This window comes from Diospyros lotus, chromosome 3 (assembly GCF_014633365.1).
Source record: "Diospyros lotus cultivar Yz01 chromosome 3, ASM1463336v1, whole genome shotgun sequence".
Taxonomy (NCBI): domain Eukaryota; kingdom Viridiplantae; phylum Streptophyta; class Magnoliopsida; order Ericales; family Ebenaceae; genus Diospyros; species Diospyros lotus.
The window spans coordinates 2,176,401-2,195,631 of record NC_068340.1 but is presented as its reverse complement, the minus strand read 5'-3'; the positions used below and the strand labels follow the sequence as shown (position 1 = coordinate 2,195,631).

The following is a 19,231-nucleotide window of genomic DNA, read 5'->3' as shown; positions in this document are numbered from 1 at the left end:
TAAAAATGCACTGCTAGTGGATGACACAATAATATGTTCAGGAACACTTTTCTCTGTGCAATTCAATCTACATTGTTCTTGCAGTACAGATCAAGCTTTTCATTTCCATTTGGCCATGTCACATAGTTTAACAGCAGTAATATGTGAGACTCGGGCTGTGTTTCTCGGCAGAAGTACAGAGCCAGTGATAATCAACCGACAAAATAAGACTTTCAAATAGATGCTAATGAAAATAAAGTAACAAAAAATTGTAAAGAAATAAATGTTGACTAAAAAAGTTCTTTGTGATTAATGCATTGCAAGCATCAAAAATGAAATTTATCCTTCTCTTTTTTCTTAGTTACACCAAACTGTACTATACTTTCAATTTCATTGATATATGAATAGGATTCTGTAATTCAATAGGTATAGATTCTTTCCTTCACAGTGTTCTTCATCTAGGATTTTCTTCATAGTGAATCAGATTTTAGGAAAATATATTATGGAGAATATTCACCAGGATTAAATGGTGTAAAACAAGGATATGTAAGTGATAAGAAAGGATTGGACGGGGAAAGGATGTAGCCTAATCTCCCAGGCATGGCACAGAAGACTTATTTACATAGACAAAAGCATACATTCCAATCCCCAATTTGATAAAAGATAAACAGAGAAATTAATTAACCTGTGGATGACTTGTGGACAAAGGAATCCTCGCATCTCGCACCTCTATCACAGCATCCATCAATTTCAATTGTTCTTTGAGTTCTTTCTCTGTTTTGGCAATATGACCAGGATACCACTGTTCAACTAAAGTCCCAGTAAGCGTACAGGCAAACTAATGACTGATCCAAAGTACGAAATTCCCTCCAAATTATTATCAAAACATCAATACGCAAGTGCATAGCTAATGCCTACCTGAACAGGGCGCAGTGCCCTTGTCCAATAATGAAGATCGGCATCAAGATCAAGCCAATAATTCTCTCCGCCGTTGACATCAGATACATGACCTGAACTGGAACCCAGATTCGAATGCCAGCCCGCATTTTTTCCATCAACAATCTGAAAGTGCCAGTCATCAATTCTAAGTTGCTCATTCCAACACGTTGATGATAACAACTTATGCCTTTACCAATTACAGGTATCGTTAACTTCATAAATGAAATAAATTATTTAGCTATGATAGTTCAGCAACTTCTCTAAACTCGCTGGCTTTCCCTATAGTCCTTCGTTCCATTTTATCCATACAGCGTTCTGGCATCCCATTTTTCCAAATTTTAGCGGTATAAATAATACTGATAAAATGAAAAAGGGCATCGACATTGAAAATCCGAAGCTTCAATCAAAAGATCCCGCTCGACCAAAACCTAGTACGAAACTGAAAAGGGGTCTGGATTTTCGTCCTCCGAGAGAACCGAAGAGAACGATGACTCGAAATCAGAGAACTTCGCTACTGCAATTCCCGCAGTCAACGTTCTCGGCAATCAAAATACGAGTAATTAGATACGAATGCAATCGAATAATTGATAAAACGCAGTAGGGTAGTTGCCTGAATGGTTGCCGGAGTTGAAAGCGGAGAGGCCGATGTGACAGCCGCAGTCGAGCGTCGGCTCCGAATTTGAAGAAACTGCTCCCCGATTGCCGGAGATTTCGGATGCCATAGCCCGTAGAGCTGAACCGCCATCGTTCCAGTGAAACCACAAACGGATATTGAATTCTTTTACAATTTACTTTACAGTTTCCAATCATATAATATCAAGTCTTTTTTTTTCACAAAAATCACCATTTTTTTTGTTTCCCACCCCTAAAATCACCCTCCCGTGATACATGCAAATCCCTCGGTGTCATTTTAATATTTTAAAAATATTTTTTAGATCATTTTTATAAAAATAAATTATATAAAATTTTCTTATACTTAAAATTATGTGTAATATAAAATGTGAAGAAACTAGAACTATCATAATAGACACGGTCTTAATATAAAAATTAATTATGTACTCTATCTTTATATCAGATTATAAAAATGTATTTATTTATATTTATGTATGATTAATTTCGCGGCATGTATACATGTAAATTCGGTCCAACATCTACCATCTGGTTGATGGATAAGGATTTTATTATTATTGTGATGTGTTGTAGTTATTGTTGTGTTATAAAATTGTTATATGATAAAAGTAGTATTTGGTAGCTGACTGTGACATTATATCTATTAATATTAAAAACAAATCATAAGTGTTCCATTAATATTTGGATTTTGCTATTGAGTTTTTTTAGTTGAAGTATTTAATGTTGAAAATAAAATATATTAAATTCACTGTAACCATTATCAAGCAAAATCCTTGGGTTTGTTTTTTTTTTTCTGCAACAAAAAAAAATTCAAGTATCCGTTACATTTAGTGTTTATTTCAACTTCTGTCTTGCTTTATTTCCTAATATCTGTTATCTAAAAATTCATAAAAAAATTTTGTTGTCAATTCATCCAAATGCGTGTGCGTGTGTGTGACATTCTTTTTCTTTTGCCATAAATAAATCTCTCAGTGGACGACTTGAACTCATTTAGAAAATACAAATTTAAATTTGAATTACAACTGCACTCGTACACTAATAAGTATAAATTTCTTACCAAAATAAAAAAATATATACAAAATTTTTATTGTGTTTTAATTACAGAGTGCAGCCACTGCCACCTGCACGCCAACCCTCCGGACATCCTCCGCCTAGGCCTCCACCAGCCTCATCGATCACTGCGCACCCGCTGGCCGCCCCCTATTTGCCACTACTGGTTGCTGCTGCCCCGCCATCACTCACGGCTACTGCAACTGCCATGGCCACTGCCTAATTCGTCGCCCCCTGCTGCCTATTGTTGCGGCCAACTCCAGCTACAAACCACCGGCCATTGGCCGACCTTCCTCGCTACCTTTGACACTGCTTGCTACCTGCGACCATTGCTTGTTGCTTGCTCTCTTTCATTCTTCTCCATTTCTCTTTCAAGGCTTCTTATTTATGGCCAACCCAGTGACTCCACCTACTCCCCTGACTTGGCTAATCCATTCCTTTTTGTGTGAAGGACACCACATATGCAGCCATGGAGTTTATAGAGGCATGGACATTACGTGCACATACATGCATATATATATATAATTATATATATTACATTATAATAATAAAAAATTTTACATTTAAATCCCAAATTTCATCTTTATTTTACTTGAGCAATTCTCTAATTGTAATTATATCCTTAAACATCAAATTAAATTGCGTTATAATATTGAAAATCTAAAATTAATAATTCAATACTTACTCGATAAGGACAATTTCATCTTTGTGCCCTCAGAAGACCTTTGTTTCATCTCGAAACCATTTCAGGGTAGATCCTTACATAAAATTGGAGCGTTCTCAGGGTTCCATTGACTTCCCCAAAATCCTCTACGATAATTCGATTTTTTAGTCTAAAACATAGCTCTACCAAAAACTATCTCAATTCTGATTTATTTTAATACCATAAATTCTATATTGAAACACTCGTCAATTCCATATCATTTTTCTTAGATATCTTAGTTCTAGGGCATTCCCCATAACTGATTCAGTCACTCATAACTATAAAAATTACACTATATTTCAAAATCTTCTAAAAATTTCACTTACGACCCTTATAAAAATTACCTCTAAGACCTCAAAAATTTTCCAAATATTACACATTATAACTTATAAATAGATATTTGAATTTTATATCATAAGAGCCCTTCACAAATTCATACAAATAGTGAGGCTAATTACCTTAAGTAACTAAACTAACTAAATTGTTGAAATTAAATATATCGAATTCTGTTTAAAAATTAAATCAAATTGACTGAATAGATGCTCAAACCAAACAAATAAAAAAAAAATTGACTGAAAAAATTAAAAAAACCAAAAATTTGGTAGAAAAAGATATAATTTTTTATATTTTAGTGGGTTTAGTTATTTTTATTTTTTTAAATATAAAAATTGAAACAAACTAAAATAATTGAAACACTCAAATTTAGAAATCAAACCAAACCAAAATACAGATCGAACCAAATCAAACTGTCAATTTTAACTGATTCAATTAGATTATTTCGATTTAACCGAAATGTTGCTCACCCGTAAACTACCCTGCTAATTCTAAAATTTTATATTTAATAATAAAGTAGTCACCGTATTTTAATTTTTAACATTGTAACAATTAAATTTTAATTTTTTGTTAAAATTTACAATCTCTTTTTATTCTTTTGTTAAATTAAGTTAACAAAGAATGACTAAAATACATAAACATAAATCAATTTTCATTTACAAAATTTGAAAAAAAATGATTAAATTTTAGTAAAAATCTAAATACTAAATGTAGTTATTGTGGTGACAAAAATTTAAATATAATAACCAAATTGTTATAAAGTATAAAATTTAAAGACTAATAATGTAATTTATCCAAACATTAGTTACTCTCGGAGATTAACCCAAATAAATAAAGGGTAACGGTAATTATTACCTTTATTTTCTACTTGAATCCATATTTTTATAATTATACGTTTATATTTTTTTCGTGTAACTACTTAAATTTTTTATTTTTTTGATTATGTCATGAGTTTTATTTTTGAGTTAATTTTATTCATATATTGTGAATTTTTTTTGATCTAGTAATTTAAATTTTTTATTATTTTTATTATACTCTAAACATATATTTTTGAGTTAATTTAATTTATATATTTTTATGTATAAAAATTAAAATAAGATGATAATATATACATCGCATCTATTCAAATTAAAGTATAATAATTAAATTGATTAAAAAATATAATTCTATGAACGTATTTAAAATAATAAAAATTTTATATTTTTACACTAAAAATATATTAAAATAAAAGGATTAAATTGACTAAAAATATAATTTAAAAATATAATCAAAATAATGAAATTTTTGAATAATAAAAAAAATATAAAAATATATACGCAAAAATATAAATTTGACCTAAGAAGTTCGATTGATTATAAATAGATGTTATTTTATAATATTTTATTAATTAACAAAATTATTATGAGATTAAAAATAATATATAATAAATACATTTTATGTAAAATTATTTTGAGATTCGTTAGCTCGAGCCAACGACTGAAATTGAAATTGAAAGTGAAAGGAAAATCATAGCTCCGGCCTCCGGGAACTTTGAGCCAACCACTAGCCGCCACGTCACTAGCAGCCTATCAATTTCATGAGGTGTTGCCCTCTCATTGGCCGAGCAAAGTTCCGTCATTTAGGAAAATTCCACACGCTCACCGGGCCCCCACCTTTTCCTGTATATTACGAATCCGCCCCCCATTGTCTCCGCTGAACCAAATCTCCGGAGAAATGGCTTCTCCAGAGAGAGAGAGAATGACAGCCCTGATTCTGCTCTTCGCTTTCGTGCCTCTGCTGATCTCGCCGGCGAAAACACTGACCTGTACGTCACAGAACTTCACCAACAAGAAGCTCTACGACAAGTGCGTCGACTTGCCAACCCTAAGCGCCTACCTCCACTGGAACTACAGCGGTTCGAAGCTCTCAATCGCCTTCGCCGCCCAGCCGGAGAGTCCGGCAGGCTGGATAGCCTGGGCGATCAACCCGACCGGCACCGGCATGCTCGGATCTCAGGCTCTCATCGCCTTCAAGCACTCGAACGGCTCCGTTGCCGTCGACACCTACAACATCAGCGCCTACAACTCCCTCGTCCAGTCGAAGATCGCCTTCGACGTCCCGGACAAGAAGGCCGAGTCCTCCGGCAGCGTGATGCGGATCTTCGCTACGCTTGAGCTGCCGAAGGGGACAACTTTGGTGAATCAGGTATGGCAGGTCGGCGGCTCCGTCACCGACAACCATCCGGATCAGCACGACTTCCAGCCGGCGAACGTCAACTCCAAGGGAACGATAAATTTGGAAACCAGAACACTGAAAAACGGCACTCACGCCGGCGCTCCGGCGCTGAGTCCGGCAGAGACGAACGGTGGCACTCACGGCAGCCCTCCGGTTCCTAGTCCGGCAGGGACGAATTCGAGCAGTGGGCCGAGCGGTGATAATGGCGGTGCTTCGGTCACAATCAGTGGTGGCAGCGCCGGCTTTGCTCTGTTTACCGTGTTACTTATAGGAAGCTTCCTTGCGTTTTGAATATTTTAACTAGTTTCACACCGGTGCGTGGGCATAAAATATTGAAAAAATAAATTTTAATTAAAAAATATTATAACAAGAATATTATCAGCTCATTCAAATGTAATATGAATGAATTGACATATAAAGTATTGTTACGATTTTTGGAACACTTATTTATACACAATATTTGTCGTCGAATCAATTTATTTTTTTTCACCGTCACAATAAAAATTTTCAATTTTTGTCGACTTATAACTCTAGAAAATGTAACGTAAGGTTGACCGTGAGCAAATATATTAGCCTCCTCAAGTACAGTTTAATTTGTGACAGTGACTGACATTGACTCTTGTTTATGGTCATACCGTAAGAAATAATCAGTGGAAACTACCTTCTCTGAAATTTAAAAGGTAACTACACATCCAAAGGAATTAATGACATATGTAGGATAAAAACCTCGTCACCTGCATTATCACTTGACAACATCTTTGCCTTTAAAACATGGCATTCGAGTTTCGTGATGACCAATCTTGTACTATCGCAAAGTTTTGAAGCATGATCAAAATTTTTCATAAGCATAACAGAGACACCAACTTTAAGCTTCAATTCATGATAAGGCACCCCGGAACATCTTATTCCATTTAAAAATTCGATTGAGTGAATTTTTGCAAACAAACCAAATACTCTTTCAATGTGGCACATTGTATTTGAGCTAAGATATGCCCTCTCTTCACATGGATTTTTGAAAATCATGAAATCATTTATCGCTTGGACATTATCGAGTATGGGTGCTAAAATGGCTTTTCCTTGCATATAGGATGCATCACAAACATTTTCTTAAAAAAATGGGTATGTACTCTCAATTATAGACTGAATTGTATCATTCGATGCACCAACCAATACATCAAGTGGAATATTGACGATCATTTTTCCATCATTTTCCCGACCAATTTTCCCATCTCCAATATTGCAAAGCCAGTCAAAGAAACCTTTTAGTTCGTGCACATCATGACAGTTGCCAGAACGCTGAAGCCTCATGTTTTTTGTCAGCTTCAAAATCACACAATGTGTCCATAAGTATGATGAATTGATAGTGGCATGAACAACATCTTGTTTGCTACCTTTTGGAATAACAAGTAAAATTTGACGAAAATCACCACCGAACACGATTGTTTTTCCTCCAAAAGGTTTATCATTGCTATCATTAATGGCGAACCTTAACACATCTTTCATGGTTTTGTCCAAGGCTTCAAAGCAATATTTGTGCATCATAGGAGCCTCGTCTCAGATTATTAACTTTGTTTTTACTATCAATTTTGCCAGTGGACTCCCCTGTCTAATATTACATGTGGAGTCTTTAGTGGGGTTTAGGGGAATGGCAAATCTAGAATGAGGTATATGACCCCCTGGTAACAAAAGTGACGCAATACCTCTATTTGCGTAGACATTTCCGTATCGTAAAAATACCTCTATTTGCATTAATTACATTAATTAAAATGTTATGTCGCATGGTTATGTTAATGACCATATTATGTTACTTATATTATATTAACATGTTATATTTGTTATTCTATATTATTATAGAATATTTGAACAATATTTACTAAAATGAATGAATTATATTTGTGTTGCCCTTGTGGAATTATTGTGTATCTATGTGGCATGACGTGAAAAAAAGGTTAAACTTTGTTAGGTTAAACTTTGTTATCAAAATAAGGTTCATAAGTAATATAGGGCATAAATAATAGAGGAAAGAAAGATACTGTCATTTGGATAAGAGTACAATTCTTTAAACATCAATATTAAAAGTCATATGTCAAAGACATAACCAAGGAACTTAAAAAAACCACAAGAAAATATTAAAAAGGTCGAAGTAATAATAATATAATAACTCAATTCTTTTCAACTTTAACTTTCTTCAATTTCGTAAAAGATAGCGTTGTTGAACCACAATCATTTTCATTGACTTGTGTTTTGCCAGTAGTGTCATTTGTAGCATTCCTTGGTGTTTTGTTAGAAGATGTTAATTCATTATCCGAAACCGAATCCTATTCAGTGATATTTGTTTGCTTGTTTCCATTTTCACTATCATCACTTATGTAAATGATATGATCAGTTGATTTAAATATTTGATTAAGTCAGCATTATTTGAAACACTCACCATATAAACATTATCTTGCTTGTCAACATTTTTTTGGTTCACATTTATTTTGAAAAAGTATTCTTGACCAACAATGCACTCGATTTCCGTGGGAATAATTTTTGGGTCAGTATCATTTCCAATTGTGTCCTATGAACCATGAAAAAAAAATGTTAAGTAACACATGAAACAACTTTATAATATTTTTGTAAAAAGTGAAATATTTTACCTTGAAAATTTTGTCTTTTAACTCTCGAGCTGTTTTTCCAATTAACTCACGAGACTTGGTGTCCCGAAGAAGTAACGTAACACATTCCGTTCCATCCACAACATTAATATTCAGCTTGTAACGAATTTTTCCATTGCAATACTCCTTATAGTGAATACAGTAACACTTTCGTCTTCCTCAACTTTTCGAACACATTTTTTGCAACTCATGAAATACCATCCCCTTTCTAGAATTATTGTAGAAACCATACAAGATGCCCAAACATATTATGTAACAAATAAATAAATTTCTGATTTAGATTAAATGGAATTGTAAATCATTAAGGTATGAATAAAAAAAATACTAACATTTAAACTAATTACCTGATCACTCCCAACAATTTGTTGTAGAGTTCTAACCTTGAACATTTTAGTTTCAATTTCCTATGTGATAGTTGGCTTGGACGATGCTGAAATTTGACTAATTTGCATCGATTGCTCTAGGCCCAAAGATAGGTTAAATTTTGAAATTATTAGAAATTCATTAGGCATCTACTTGAACGTTTAAGCATAGACATTGAATGGTAGTCTAGGTTTAATTTCGATTTGATGTGTAATTTTTTAAGAACAAAAGCTAATTGTACATTGCACCTGCTTTTGAATTCCACAATCTCTAGAATATCAGTGTTAACATAAAGTTTTGTTGTGTTAAACATGTTTGAGATTCCAACTGTTCCTGCACAAAAAATAAATTATTTGTATTAGTATAAATTGTCAAAATCGATTCATTTTTGGTTTGTTATTGTATTAAAAAAATTGTAAATAATTTAGAAATGACATTTGAAATATTTGGTCTTGTAAAACTACACGGTTTCTTATTGTATTAAAAAAATCTTAAATAGTTTAGGAAACGAACATTTGAAATATTTAAATTTGTAAAACTGCACAATTTGTTATTGTATTAATAAAATTTTAAATAGTTTAGGAAATGGACCTTTGAAATATTTGGTCTTGTAAAATTGCACGATGACAATCAATGCCTCATTTCGATCACTTTGCAGATGTTGTTGCATCTCGTCTGCGTAGGTCTCTCAAAGAGTGCAGGATAGTTGATTTTTACTATAAAGAACATAACTAATAAATAATTAGTTTGATTAAAAAATTTATATATTTACAATTTGTAAAATAGAAAGTAGCACATACTCTAGATCTTGAAGTATAATTTCCAGATTTCTGTTGCATTTTCGCGCAATGGAATTTTGCATGTTTGAGTTGTTGAAGTCCACAATGTGTCCAATTACATTTGAAACAAAAAATTAATGATTAGTGATTGAAGATTTTAATGGTATATAAGAAATTATCTTTACTGAACAATGGTGTTTGATCGGAATGAGACAAATCTTTTATCTCTAAAAATGTCTTAAAACATAAAATAGTTGCTGGAAAATGAATGTCATTTGTAGGTTTGACATAAATTCCATTTTTGAAAATAAGATGTTAATCGTGACCGATAACTGGATATACTGTTTTGTTTGTGTCAACAAATATGTATTTTATGCAATATAGTCTATTTTCTTCAATTAAGTTTTCAAATTTTTGAATCAAAACATCTTTTACTATTGCTTGAATCTGTGTCCCCCGTATCAAGAACACGATAAACAAATCATTTTAGTGATTTGAAAAATTTTAGAAAGAAGAAATTAAAATTTAAAAATTTTGATAAATAACATACAAAGATTGAATATAGAAAAAATACATTTTTTTTCAATAAAAACGTATTCAAGTTTTTTTCCACACCTTTCATAGGAGAAACTGTCCATTTACGGGCGCATCAGACTCGTATATGCCAATCTCCCCGATTTTTGTTAATATCTTTCAGTAAGGTAAACTAAGGAGCCATAACGTGAAATGAAACGGGAGACAAAATAATACAGTTCCAAAGTTTATTTTCTTCTGATTTACCAAGTATTTTTTCTGAGTGCATATATATATATATGAGTTTTTCAAAGTATATAGAGACTAGTGATTTAGTTTTTCAGTGGGACACAAATTATTGGGGATACAAATCAGATTCATGGGGAAAAAATAAATTAACGTAGGCATTAAATGGTGTATACGATCATAGTGTCATGTGTAATCGGTGTTGCAGATTGTATTTGAAAAAAAAAAAGGCAAAAAAAAGGAATGGGGTAAAAATTTAAAAATGCATGCATTAAATGCAATGTTCAACACTGTTCAATGTGAAATACGTGGTGCAGAATGTATTTGCCACAAAAAAAAAAAACTTTAGGGATGGAGTTTTGAATTGGTTAAGGACGGTAAGTTTTCCAAAATATATAGAGACCAATGATTTAGTTTTTCAGTAGGACAAATGTCACGACCCGAAATCTGGTATGTCATGACCGGCACTAATCCCTAGGCCCAGCGGCCCCAAAATGGACTAGTAAGCCTCTTCTCTAGCTCGATTTGAATAAAACAATATTACTGACAAGATATAGAACATGAATAAAATACCAATTCACCTTCTAACATAATATCTCAATATTTCATATACAGCAGCTGTACAAAATAAGAATATCTATCACACTGCTGTCAATAATACATACCCGATCCCGTATCTCGGGCCCTTGGCACAATTATGTGCCAACAAAAATAAAGACAAAACATCAGACTCTACAATATGGGTATGTCTCCACAGAGCATCCTATAATACATCCGAAATCAAAAGAGGGTATGACATCATACCAGAAGATCTGCTGGACCAATAATCAAAAGGAGAATTCCCTGAAAATATTTTTAATAAAACGAGGTGAGTCTTGTGGACTCGCGAGTATAAGGTATGTCATGCCCACTAGGAGAGTATACAATAAAATGCTAGGATGATCATCATGAGTATAATAACGTAATAACAGTATAAACAGTGGAATTATAAACCATAAGTTAAATAATTTGAGATTTCAAAGGAAAACATAGTGTAGGAAAAATAGGTGCTTAAAGACAACCCCCATAAGTTGTTCCCTAACCACCCAAGTCCCCTATACTCTTGTATGAGATGCATGCACTGATTCTGAGGACACACTAGTAGAAACTGGCCTAACGCCTATATACACATGCACACAAGTATATATATCGGCACATACATCATCATCACACAATATCATCATAAAGGCCCACGTGATAGCAGTGCTGAAACATACTATCTGTGTCTCTCATGGCCTTGGCATGCCAAGCCTCACAGTACCATGATCTTTTCCTGCTGTGAGTCACCAGGGAATCTACTAGATAGTCCTCTAATAATAATGCAAATAATACCCTAATTTATGCACAAGTCACAATCATTTATCATTTCATGTGGTGCCTAAAATACACCATATCATTCAATAATTCACATTCTCAAAACAAGAAATCAATTAGGGTATCTTTCAGTTTATGTCTCTCCCAGTAGGATGAAAATATTTCATGCAAATTAGAAACATTTAAGAGTATTTTTCTATGATCCGCATATAAAAATCATGTACGAGTTATGCATATAAAAATTTATACAAGGTTATAATATTTATGAATAAAACAGTATATACGTGCATAATATAAGGTAATCATAACATATCCTGTCTACTCGCCTGGGAAATGATGACTCAAGTCCGAGTCTGGGGAGAAGATCGAACAAAATCCTGAGAATCTGAGCCTACAATAAATAGAATGGGGTGTCACATTTAGGTAACAAGAATAACGACGTAAAGAAATTACCGAAAATCCTAACCATTGCCTAACACCCTAAATCGATTATTTGGTACCTTGGCCCGCGCAATATTCAAATCTGGCGTCATGGAATTCGTCGAGCTAAGCCATCGACTACGTCATCATGTCTCGCTTTGCTTGCTACGCGTAAGTGTATAGTGGAACTACACACCCACTTATAGGCTGCAATATCATAATATATATATATATATTTACCCATAAACTAGTTTTCTTTTAATATAGATAATATATTTTTTTATCTAAATTCCTCCTTTATCAAAAATACATACATATATATATTTATAACTAAATTGATAAATTTTCTTGAAAACTTAATAATTAATTAATAATTTAATAAATGGTTTAAAAGGAATAAATTGCAATATTCTAGCCTCAGATAAAAGGAATCCATCAGAAATCAGGATTCGAAATAAACCCACGTCATCATCATAGGCTAGCCTAGAACGCACTCAGGGTCAGTCTTACTCGGCCTCGAGTCGTCTAATAGGGCTTCATCCTTAGGACTCCGATCAACAAAATGACTCGCCAATCATATCGCCAATTCTAGGAGACCTAAAGAGAACCCAAATTAAACTGACATCGATATCCCGAGTAGGACCAACCTAACCAAGTCATCCTAGGTTCCCGGACAAGCGACAAGGGAGAACAAGCCGAGTGGGCCAGCCCAAGGGCTGCCACAACTGGGTCAGTCATGCCCAACACATTGGGCCATCCTAAAACCCAATCGGGCCCCGCCATCCTAGGCTAAAACCTAACCCGACATGCCCAACCCCAAAAGCCCTAATTTCCTTTTTCCTTATATTTTTTTTTTATTTTTATTTCCTTTTATTCTTTTTCCTTTCTTTTCTCTTCTTTTCTTTCTTTTTCTTTTCCTTTTTTTTTTTTTTTTTTTTCTTTTCTTTCCAACACACTGCCACCGCCGGCGACCGCCGCCGGCCGGCCAAAAATGGCCGACCAATATACCGATACGAAGCCCTCGCCACGAATATCAACATATATTAAAATGAAACCCATCGGACGGTCAGATCTTACTAGATCTGAGATTTAATTTTCGGCCGAAAATAGGGGCGAATCTGGCCGTCGCCGTTCGCCGGCCGCCGGCCATTTTTTCGACGATCAGAAACTACACCGAGGTGCGCAACACTAAGGAGAGCAACATACCAAAAAATGAGAAAGATCGGACGGCTAGATCTTCGTAGATCTAGAGTCGAAGTTTCGGCCAAAAAGAGAAAAAATACTGCCAACGTCGCCGGCCACCGTGGCCGGCGATTTCCAGCGATCCAAGACCGCCACCCAACCCTCTTAAGCAAACCGACCATCATATCCAAGAATCACAAAAATCCAACGGTTGGATCTTCGTAGATCTAACCTCAAACATTCGGCCAACAAGCCCCATCGCGCCTCAAGCCTCATTTCACAAAAACAACAAGCAAAACAGAGAGGATGAAGCCAAAACACTTACCTCCTTGTAGATCGGGGGCACTTTAACGGTGAAAGCGAAGTCGGATCAACGATCGAACGGCCGGATCGCTTGGAATCGAAGAAAATCCGAGAGGAAATCAAGAGAAAATAAAAGAGAGAGAGAGAGAGAGATTTTCTGATTTGGGGGGGGGGCTGCCGAGCGCCTCCCCCTTTTCTTTTTATATTTTTGTTTTTTTTTTAATTATTATATATATAATTTAATTAATTTAATTAATTTAATTAATTTTTTTGGATCTTTACATTCTCCCCCCCTTATAAAAATTCGTCCTCGAATTTCACGGAAACAAATAAGGATATTTCTCTTTCATAGCATCTTCCATCTCCCAAGTGGCCTCACCCTCACTATGGTGGCTCCATTGAACTTTAACAGAAGCTATTTCTTTAGATCTAAGCTTTCTGACCTGCCTATCTAAGATCTTAACAGGTTGTTCTTCATATTGCAAGCTTGGTTGGATCATAGTGGGTGCTGTCGGGGGCAAAACATGAGAGGGGTCTCCAATAACCCCGCGTAGCATCGACACATGAAATACAGGGTGCACTCCAACCATCGACGGTGGTAGTGCCAACTCATAAGCTACATTCCCAATCCGCCTAAGGACTCGAAAAGGTCCAACATACCGGGGACTGAGCTTACCTCTCTTCCCAAACCTCACTACCCCCTTCATAGGCGATACTCTAAGGTACACCAAATCATCAACTGCAAACTCTAAGGGTCGACGCCTACGATCTGCATACGACTTCTGACGACTCTGAGCTGTCAAAAGCCTATCACGAATTACTTGGACGATCTCCATGCTTTGGCCAACCAGATCTGGGCCAATAAGTCGTCTCTCACCAACCTCAAACCAACCTAAGGGTGACCTACATCGTCGACCATATAGCGCCTCGTAAGGTGCCATTTGAATGCTAGATTGATAGCTATTGTTATATGCAAATTCGACATACGGCAAATTCTTCTCCCAACTACCCTTGAAATCAAGGGCACATGCTCTAAGCATGTCCTCAAGTATCTGGATAGTCCTCTCCGATTGGCCATCCGTCTGGGGGTGAAACGCAGTACTCAATGCTAACTGCGTACCCAAAGCCTCGTGAAATGAGCCCCAATACCGAGAGGTAAATATGGACCCTCGATCAGAAATAATAGAAATGGGTACTCCGTGATACCGTACAATCTCATGAATGAACTTCTGAGCTAACTGAGAGGCAGTAAATGACGTACGTACAGCAATAAAACGAGCTGTCTTCGTTAGGCGATCTACCACTACCCATACTGAATCATGTCCCGCAGGGGACCTCGGTAATCCTGTAACCATATCCATGGTAATATGTTCCCATTTCCATTCTGGAATTGGGATGCTCTCCAACAAACCTCCTGGCCTCTTATGCTCTGCCTTCACTTGCTGACAGACTTGGCAAGTTAGACACGTACGAGCAACATCTTCCTTAAGGCGTGGCCACCAAAACAATTGCTTTAGGTCCTGGTACATCTTGGTAGTCCCTGGGTGAATGGAAAATCGAGAGTGATGAGCCTCCCTAAGGATCCTACTCCTCAACTCGTCCACCTCGGGGACACAAAGCCGAGTCCTGAATCTCAACACTCCAGAAGAGTCCATAGAAAAATCCAACGCCTTACCTTCTCCGACATCTTTAATGATCTTGGCTAAACTAGGGTCCTTAACTTGAACCGCCTTAATCTCCTCCATCAAAGCAGACCTAAGCTCGATGTGCGCCAAAAATCCCCAAGATTCAGATATCTCTAAACGTGCACCACTCCGCTCTAAACTATGTAACTGCTCCACTAACGGTCTCCTCCAACTAGAAATATGAGCAAAGCTACCCATAGACTTTCTACTCAAGGCATCTGCTACTACGTTAGCCTTTCCTGGGTGGTACAAAATATGGATATCATAGTCCTTAAGGAGTTCCATCCACCTACGCTGTCTCAAATTCAGGTCCCGCTGGTCAAAAATGTACTTAAGACTCTTATGATCTGTGAACACCTCACAAGTCTCGCCGTACAAGTAATGCCGCCATATCTTGAGAGCAAATACTACGGCAGCCATCTCGAGGTCATGAGTAGGATAGTTCTGCTCATGTTTCTTCAACTGCCTAGAAGCATACGCAATAACTCTCCCACACTGCATCAACACACATCCTAATCCAACCCTCGACGCATCACAGTACACAGCATAACCCCCATTCCCTGATGGTAGGGTCAACACTGGCGCTGTAGTCAAACGTCGCTTCAACTCATTGAAGCTTTGCTCACATGCATCTAACCACTCAAACTTTACATTCTTTTGGGTGAGACGCGTCATCGGCGCTGCAATCTTAGAAAAATCCTTCACAAAGCGACGGTAGTATCCTGCTAAACCTAGGAAACTACGTATCTCGGTGACTGTAGTGGGTCTAGGCCACTGAGCCACAGCCTCTATCTTCTTTTGGTCCACCTGGATCCCTTGACTAGACACAACATGCCCCAAAAAGCCAACACTCTCTAGCCAGAACTCACACTTTGAAAACTTGGCATACAACTCATTCTCACGAAGGGCTTGTAAAACCGTCCTAAGATGGTGCTCATGCTCAACATCACTCCTCGAGTACACCAATATGTCATCTATGAATACAATGACAAATCTATCCAAGAAAGGTCGAAATACTCTATTCATCAAATCCATGAATGCTGCCGGGGCATTCGTCAACCCGAAGGACATCACCAAAAACTCGTAATGCCCATACCGAGTGCGAAAGGCAGTCTTGGGAACATCCTGATTCCTGATCCTCAATTGATGGTATCCTGATCTTAAATCAATTTTAGAAAATCGCCTCGCGCCTTGCAATTGATCAAATAGGTCATCAATGCGTGGCAACGGGTATTGGTTACGGATAGTGACTTTGTTTAGTTGACGATAGTCGATACAAAGTCTCAAACTCCCATCCTTCTTCTTCACAAATAGCACTGGCGCACCCCATGGCGACGTGCTAGGCCTAATAAAGCCCTTATCTAAGAGTTCTTGTAATTGATCCTTTAACTCCTTCAATTCCGCTGGGGCCATTCTATACGGGGGTATCGAAATAGGTCGAGCCTCCGGTATTAGGTCGATACAAAACTCAATCTCCCGATCGGGTGGTAATCCCGGAAGCTCCTCGGGAAAAACGTCTGGAAACTCACACACTACCGGGACTCCACTAACCTCCCCAACTGATCGGTCACACTCTCTCACGACTGCCAAGAACCCCTCACAACCTCTGCCCAACATACGTTGCGCCTTTATAGCTGATATCAACATGCTAGCCCCTCGAGTCCTATCCCCTTGGATATAAAACGAATCCTCACCGGGAATATTAAAGTAAACGCGTTTCTGACGACAATCTAGGCTAGCGTGGCATGAAGCTAACCAATCCATACCTAAAATGACATCAAACTCCATAGGACCGAGTAAAATAAGATCTGCTAACGTATCCCTACCCACGAGAGAAACAACACAAGCCCGATACTCTCGCTCTACCTGTAGGGCATCACCCACAGGAGTTCCCACTAACATGGGCTCGCCTAGAGGAGTGGCACTTACTCCCAGACAGGGAGCAAATTGCCGCGATACAAACGAATGCGTCGCCCCGGGATCAAATAGCACGTGTGCACTGTGACCACAGATATGAATCGTACCTGTCACCACCTGATTGGATGCCTGGGCATCCTGAGTCGTCATATGATAGACCCTCGGCTGACTCTGTGGGCCATGTCCCCCTCGAGGCTGGGGAGCGCTGCTCTGAGCTCTAGATGTCGGCTGCTGAGCTGGAGCCTGTCGTCCTGGAGGGCCTCGCCCTAGCTGTGAACAATCCCTCTGGATGTGACCTGACTGTCCACACCTAAAGCATGTAATCGGGGCCTTCGCATACCTGCACACCCCTGAGTGTCTCTTCTTACATGTCGGACATAGGGGCCTCTCTTCCTGTCTCTGCTGCCACTGCCGCTGCTGCTGCTGTCTCTGGGAAGGGGGCGCAGGCAATGAAGGAAATGGTGGCGCTACTGCCAACGGCTGCAAACTCGTCGTGCCCTTCCCCTTCTTCCCAAAAGAGAAGGAAGTACCAGCGTCGCCTCTAACCCTCTTCAAGTCTCTAGCTGCCCTCTCCTCTGCTGCTCGTGCCTCAAGGGCTAAGGCACTATCAACTGCCTCCTCATACGTGCCAAAACGAGTGGCGTGCAAACTCCTGAACCACGGCTCGATCAATCGAGATATAAAGCGTGTAATCCTGTCCTGCTCCGTAGGAACCAAAGCAGGTGCAAACTGTGAGAGCTCAGTGAATAACGCATCATAACGCTCAACGCTCATATCTGGGGTCTGTCTTAGGGCCTCAAACTGCTGGGCCCTCTGGAATCTCATAGTGCTAGAGACATATTTTGCCAAAAATAGTCTCTTGAACTCAGCCCACCCTAACGGGGCATCACCCCGCCGTCTCCTCAATACATCATACCACACGCTCGCCTCACCATGAAGACAAAAAGAGGTGAGCTCCACCATCCGGTAGCCATGTATGCGAGAACCTCTCTTCAGTTTGTCCAACTGATCCAAAAACTCTTCAGCCTTATCTCTCGCACCTCTGAACTGGGGCGGCTTCAGACCCATAAACCGCTCAAACTCATAATCTATCCCAACGGCCTCAGGGTCCACTGGAAGGTCCACTGGAGGCTGTCCCCTAGTCTCGCCTGCATCACCAGTGCCGACGGCAACACCTGCAGCGCCACCGCTAACGGCGCCCCTGGCGCCACCAGCCACAGCACCGTCGCCAGTGCCGCCACTAGTGCCACCTCTAGTGCCATCCTCGGTGCCATCTCCAGTGCCGCCACCAACCCTAGTATCAGGGCTCACACCCCCTGGCGCCTCTGGCTGTCTCTGAGAATTAACTATATTTGTCAACAGCACCGTGATGTTTGCCAAGGAGTCAATAATCAGCTGGTCCCTATCTCTCGCCGGAGTACTACCATCAAAGTCAACTCCACTGCGACCCGAACCACGGCCCCGGCCTCTACCTCGGCCTCGGCCTCGGCCACGTCGTTCGCCACGACCTCGTCCACGGCCTCTGACCGTGTAACCGCTGGTAGGTGAGGGCTGAGGAGCCTGATCACCCCCTAAAGAATCTGTCTGCCTGGATGCTGTCCGAGAACGAGTAGGTATCATCCCTGTCATCGTACTGATAGGTCAATAAAAGTAGCAATAGAATCTGAAAGCAAAAGATCAAATGATACTAGACTTAACACCCTTAGCAAAAGCTAGATCAATAATGTGCCATGGCTCACACCACGATCTAAAACCCAGCTAAGAATGGCTCTGTGGGACTCAATGAGACAAGACCTTAGACAAGGCTAGAGAATCGAATAGAATCAAAAGACACAAGCCTAACTCAAGAGTAACCTAGGCTCTGATACCAATCTGTCACGACCCGAAATCTGGTATGTCATGACCGGCACTAATCCCTAGGCCCAGCGGCCCCAAAATGGACTAGTAAGCCTCTTCTCTAGCTCG

The 19,231-nt window shown here is 38.4% G+C and overlaps 1 protein-coding gene across 4 annotated transcripts in view; it reads right to left on the bottom strand.

Annotated features, from left to right (window-relative positions):
* LOC127797241 (DAR GTPase 3, chloroplastic) overlaps positions 1–19,231 on the bottom strand; it is a 37,642-nt gene that overhangs the window by 4,008 nt on the left and 14,403 nt on the right. For 2 of the 4 annotated variants that reach the window (XM_052329953.1, XM_052329951.1), the window contains exons 3-4: positions 898–989; positions 665–781 (exon numbers count right to left, since the gene is read on the bottom strand). In XM_052329953.1, the coding sequence (XP_052185913.1) occupies positions 665–781; positions 898–989 (209 nt within the window). Of the gene's footprint in view, positions 1–664; positions 782–897; positions 1,042–1,528; positions 1,705–19,231 lie in introns of those variants that run through there. The other 2 variants (XM_052329950.1, XM_052329952.1) reach the window with 2 other exon arrangements.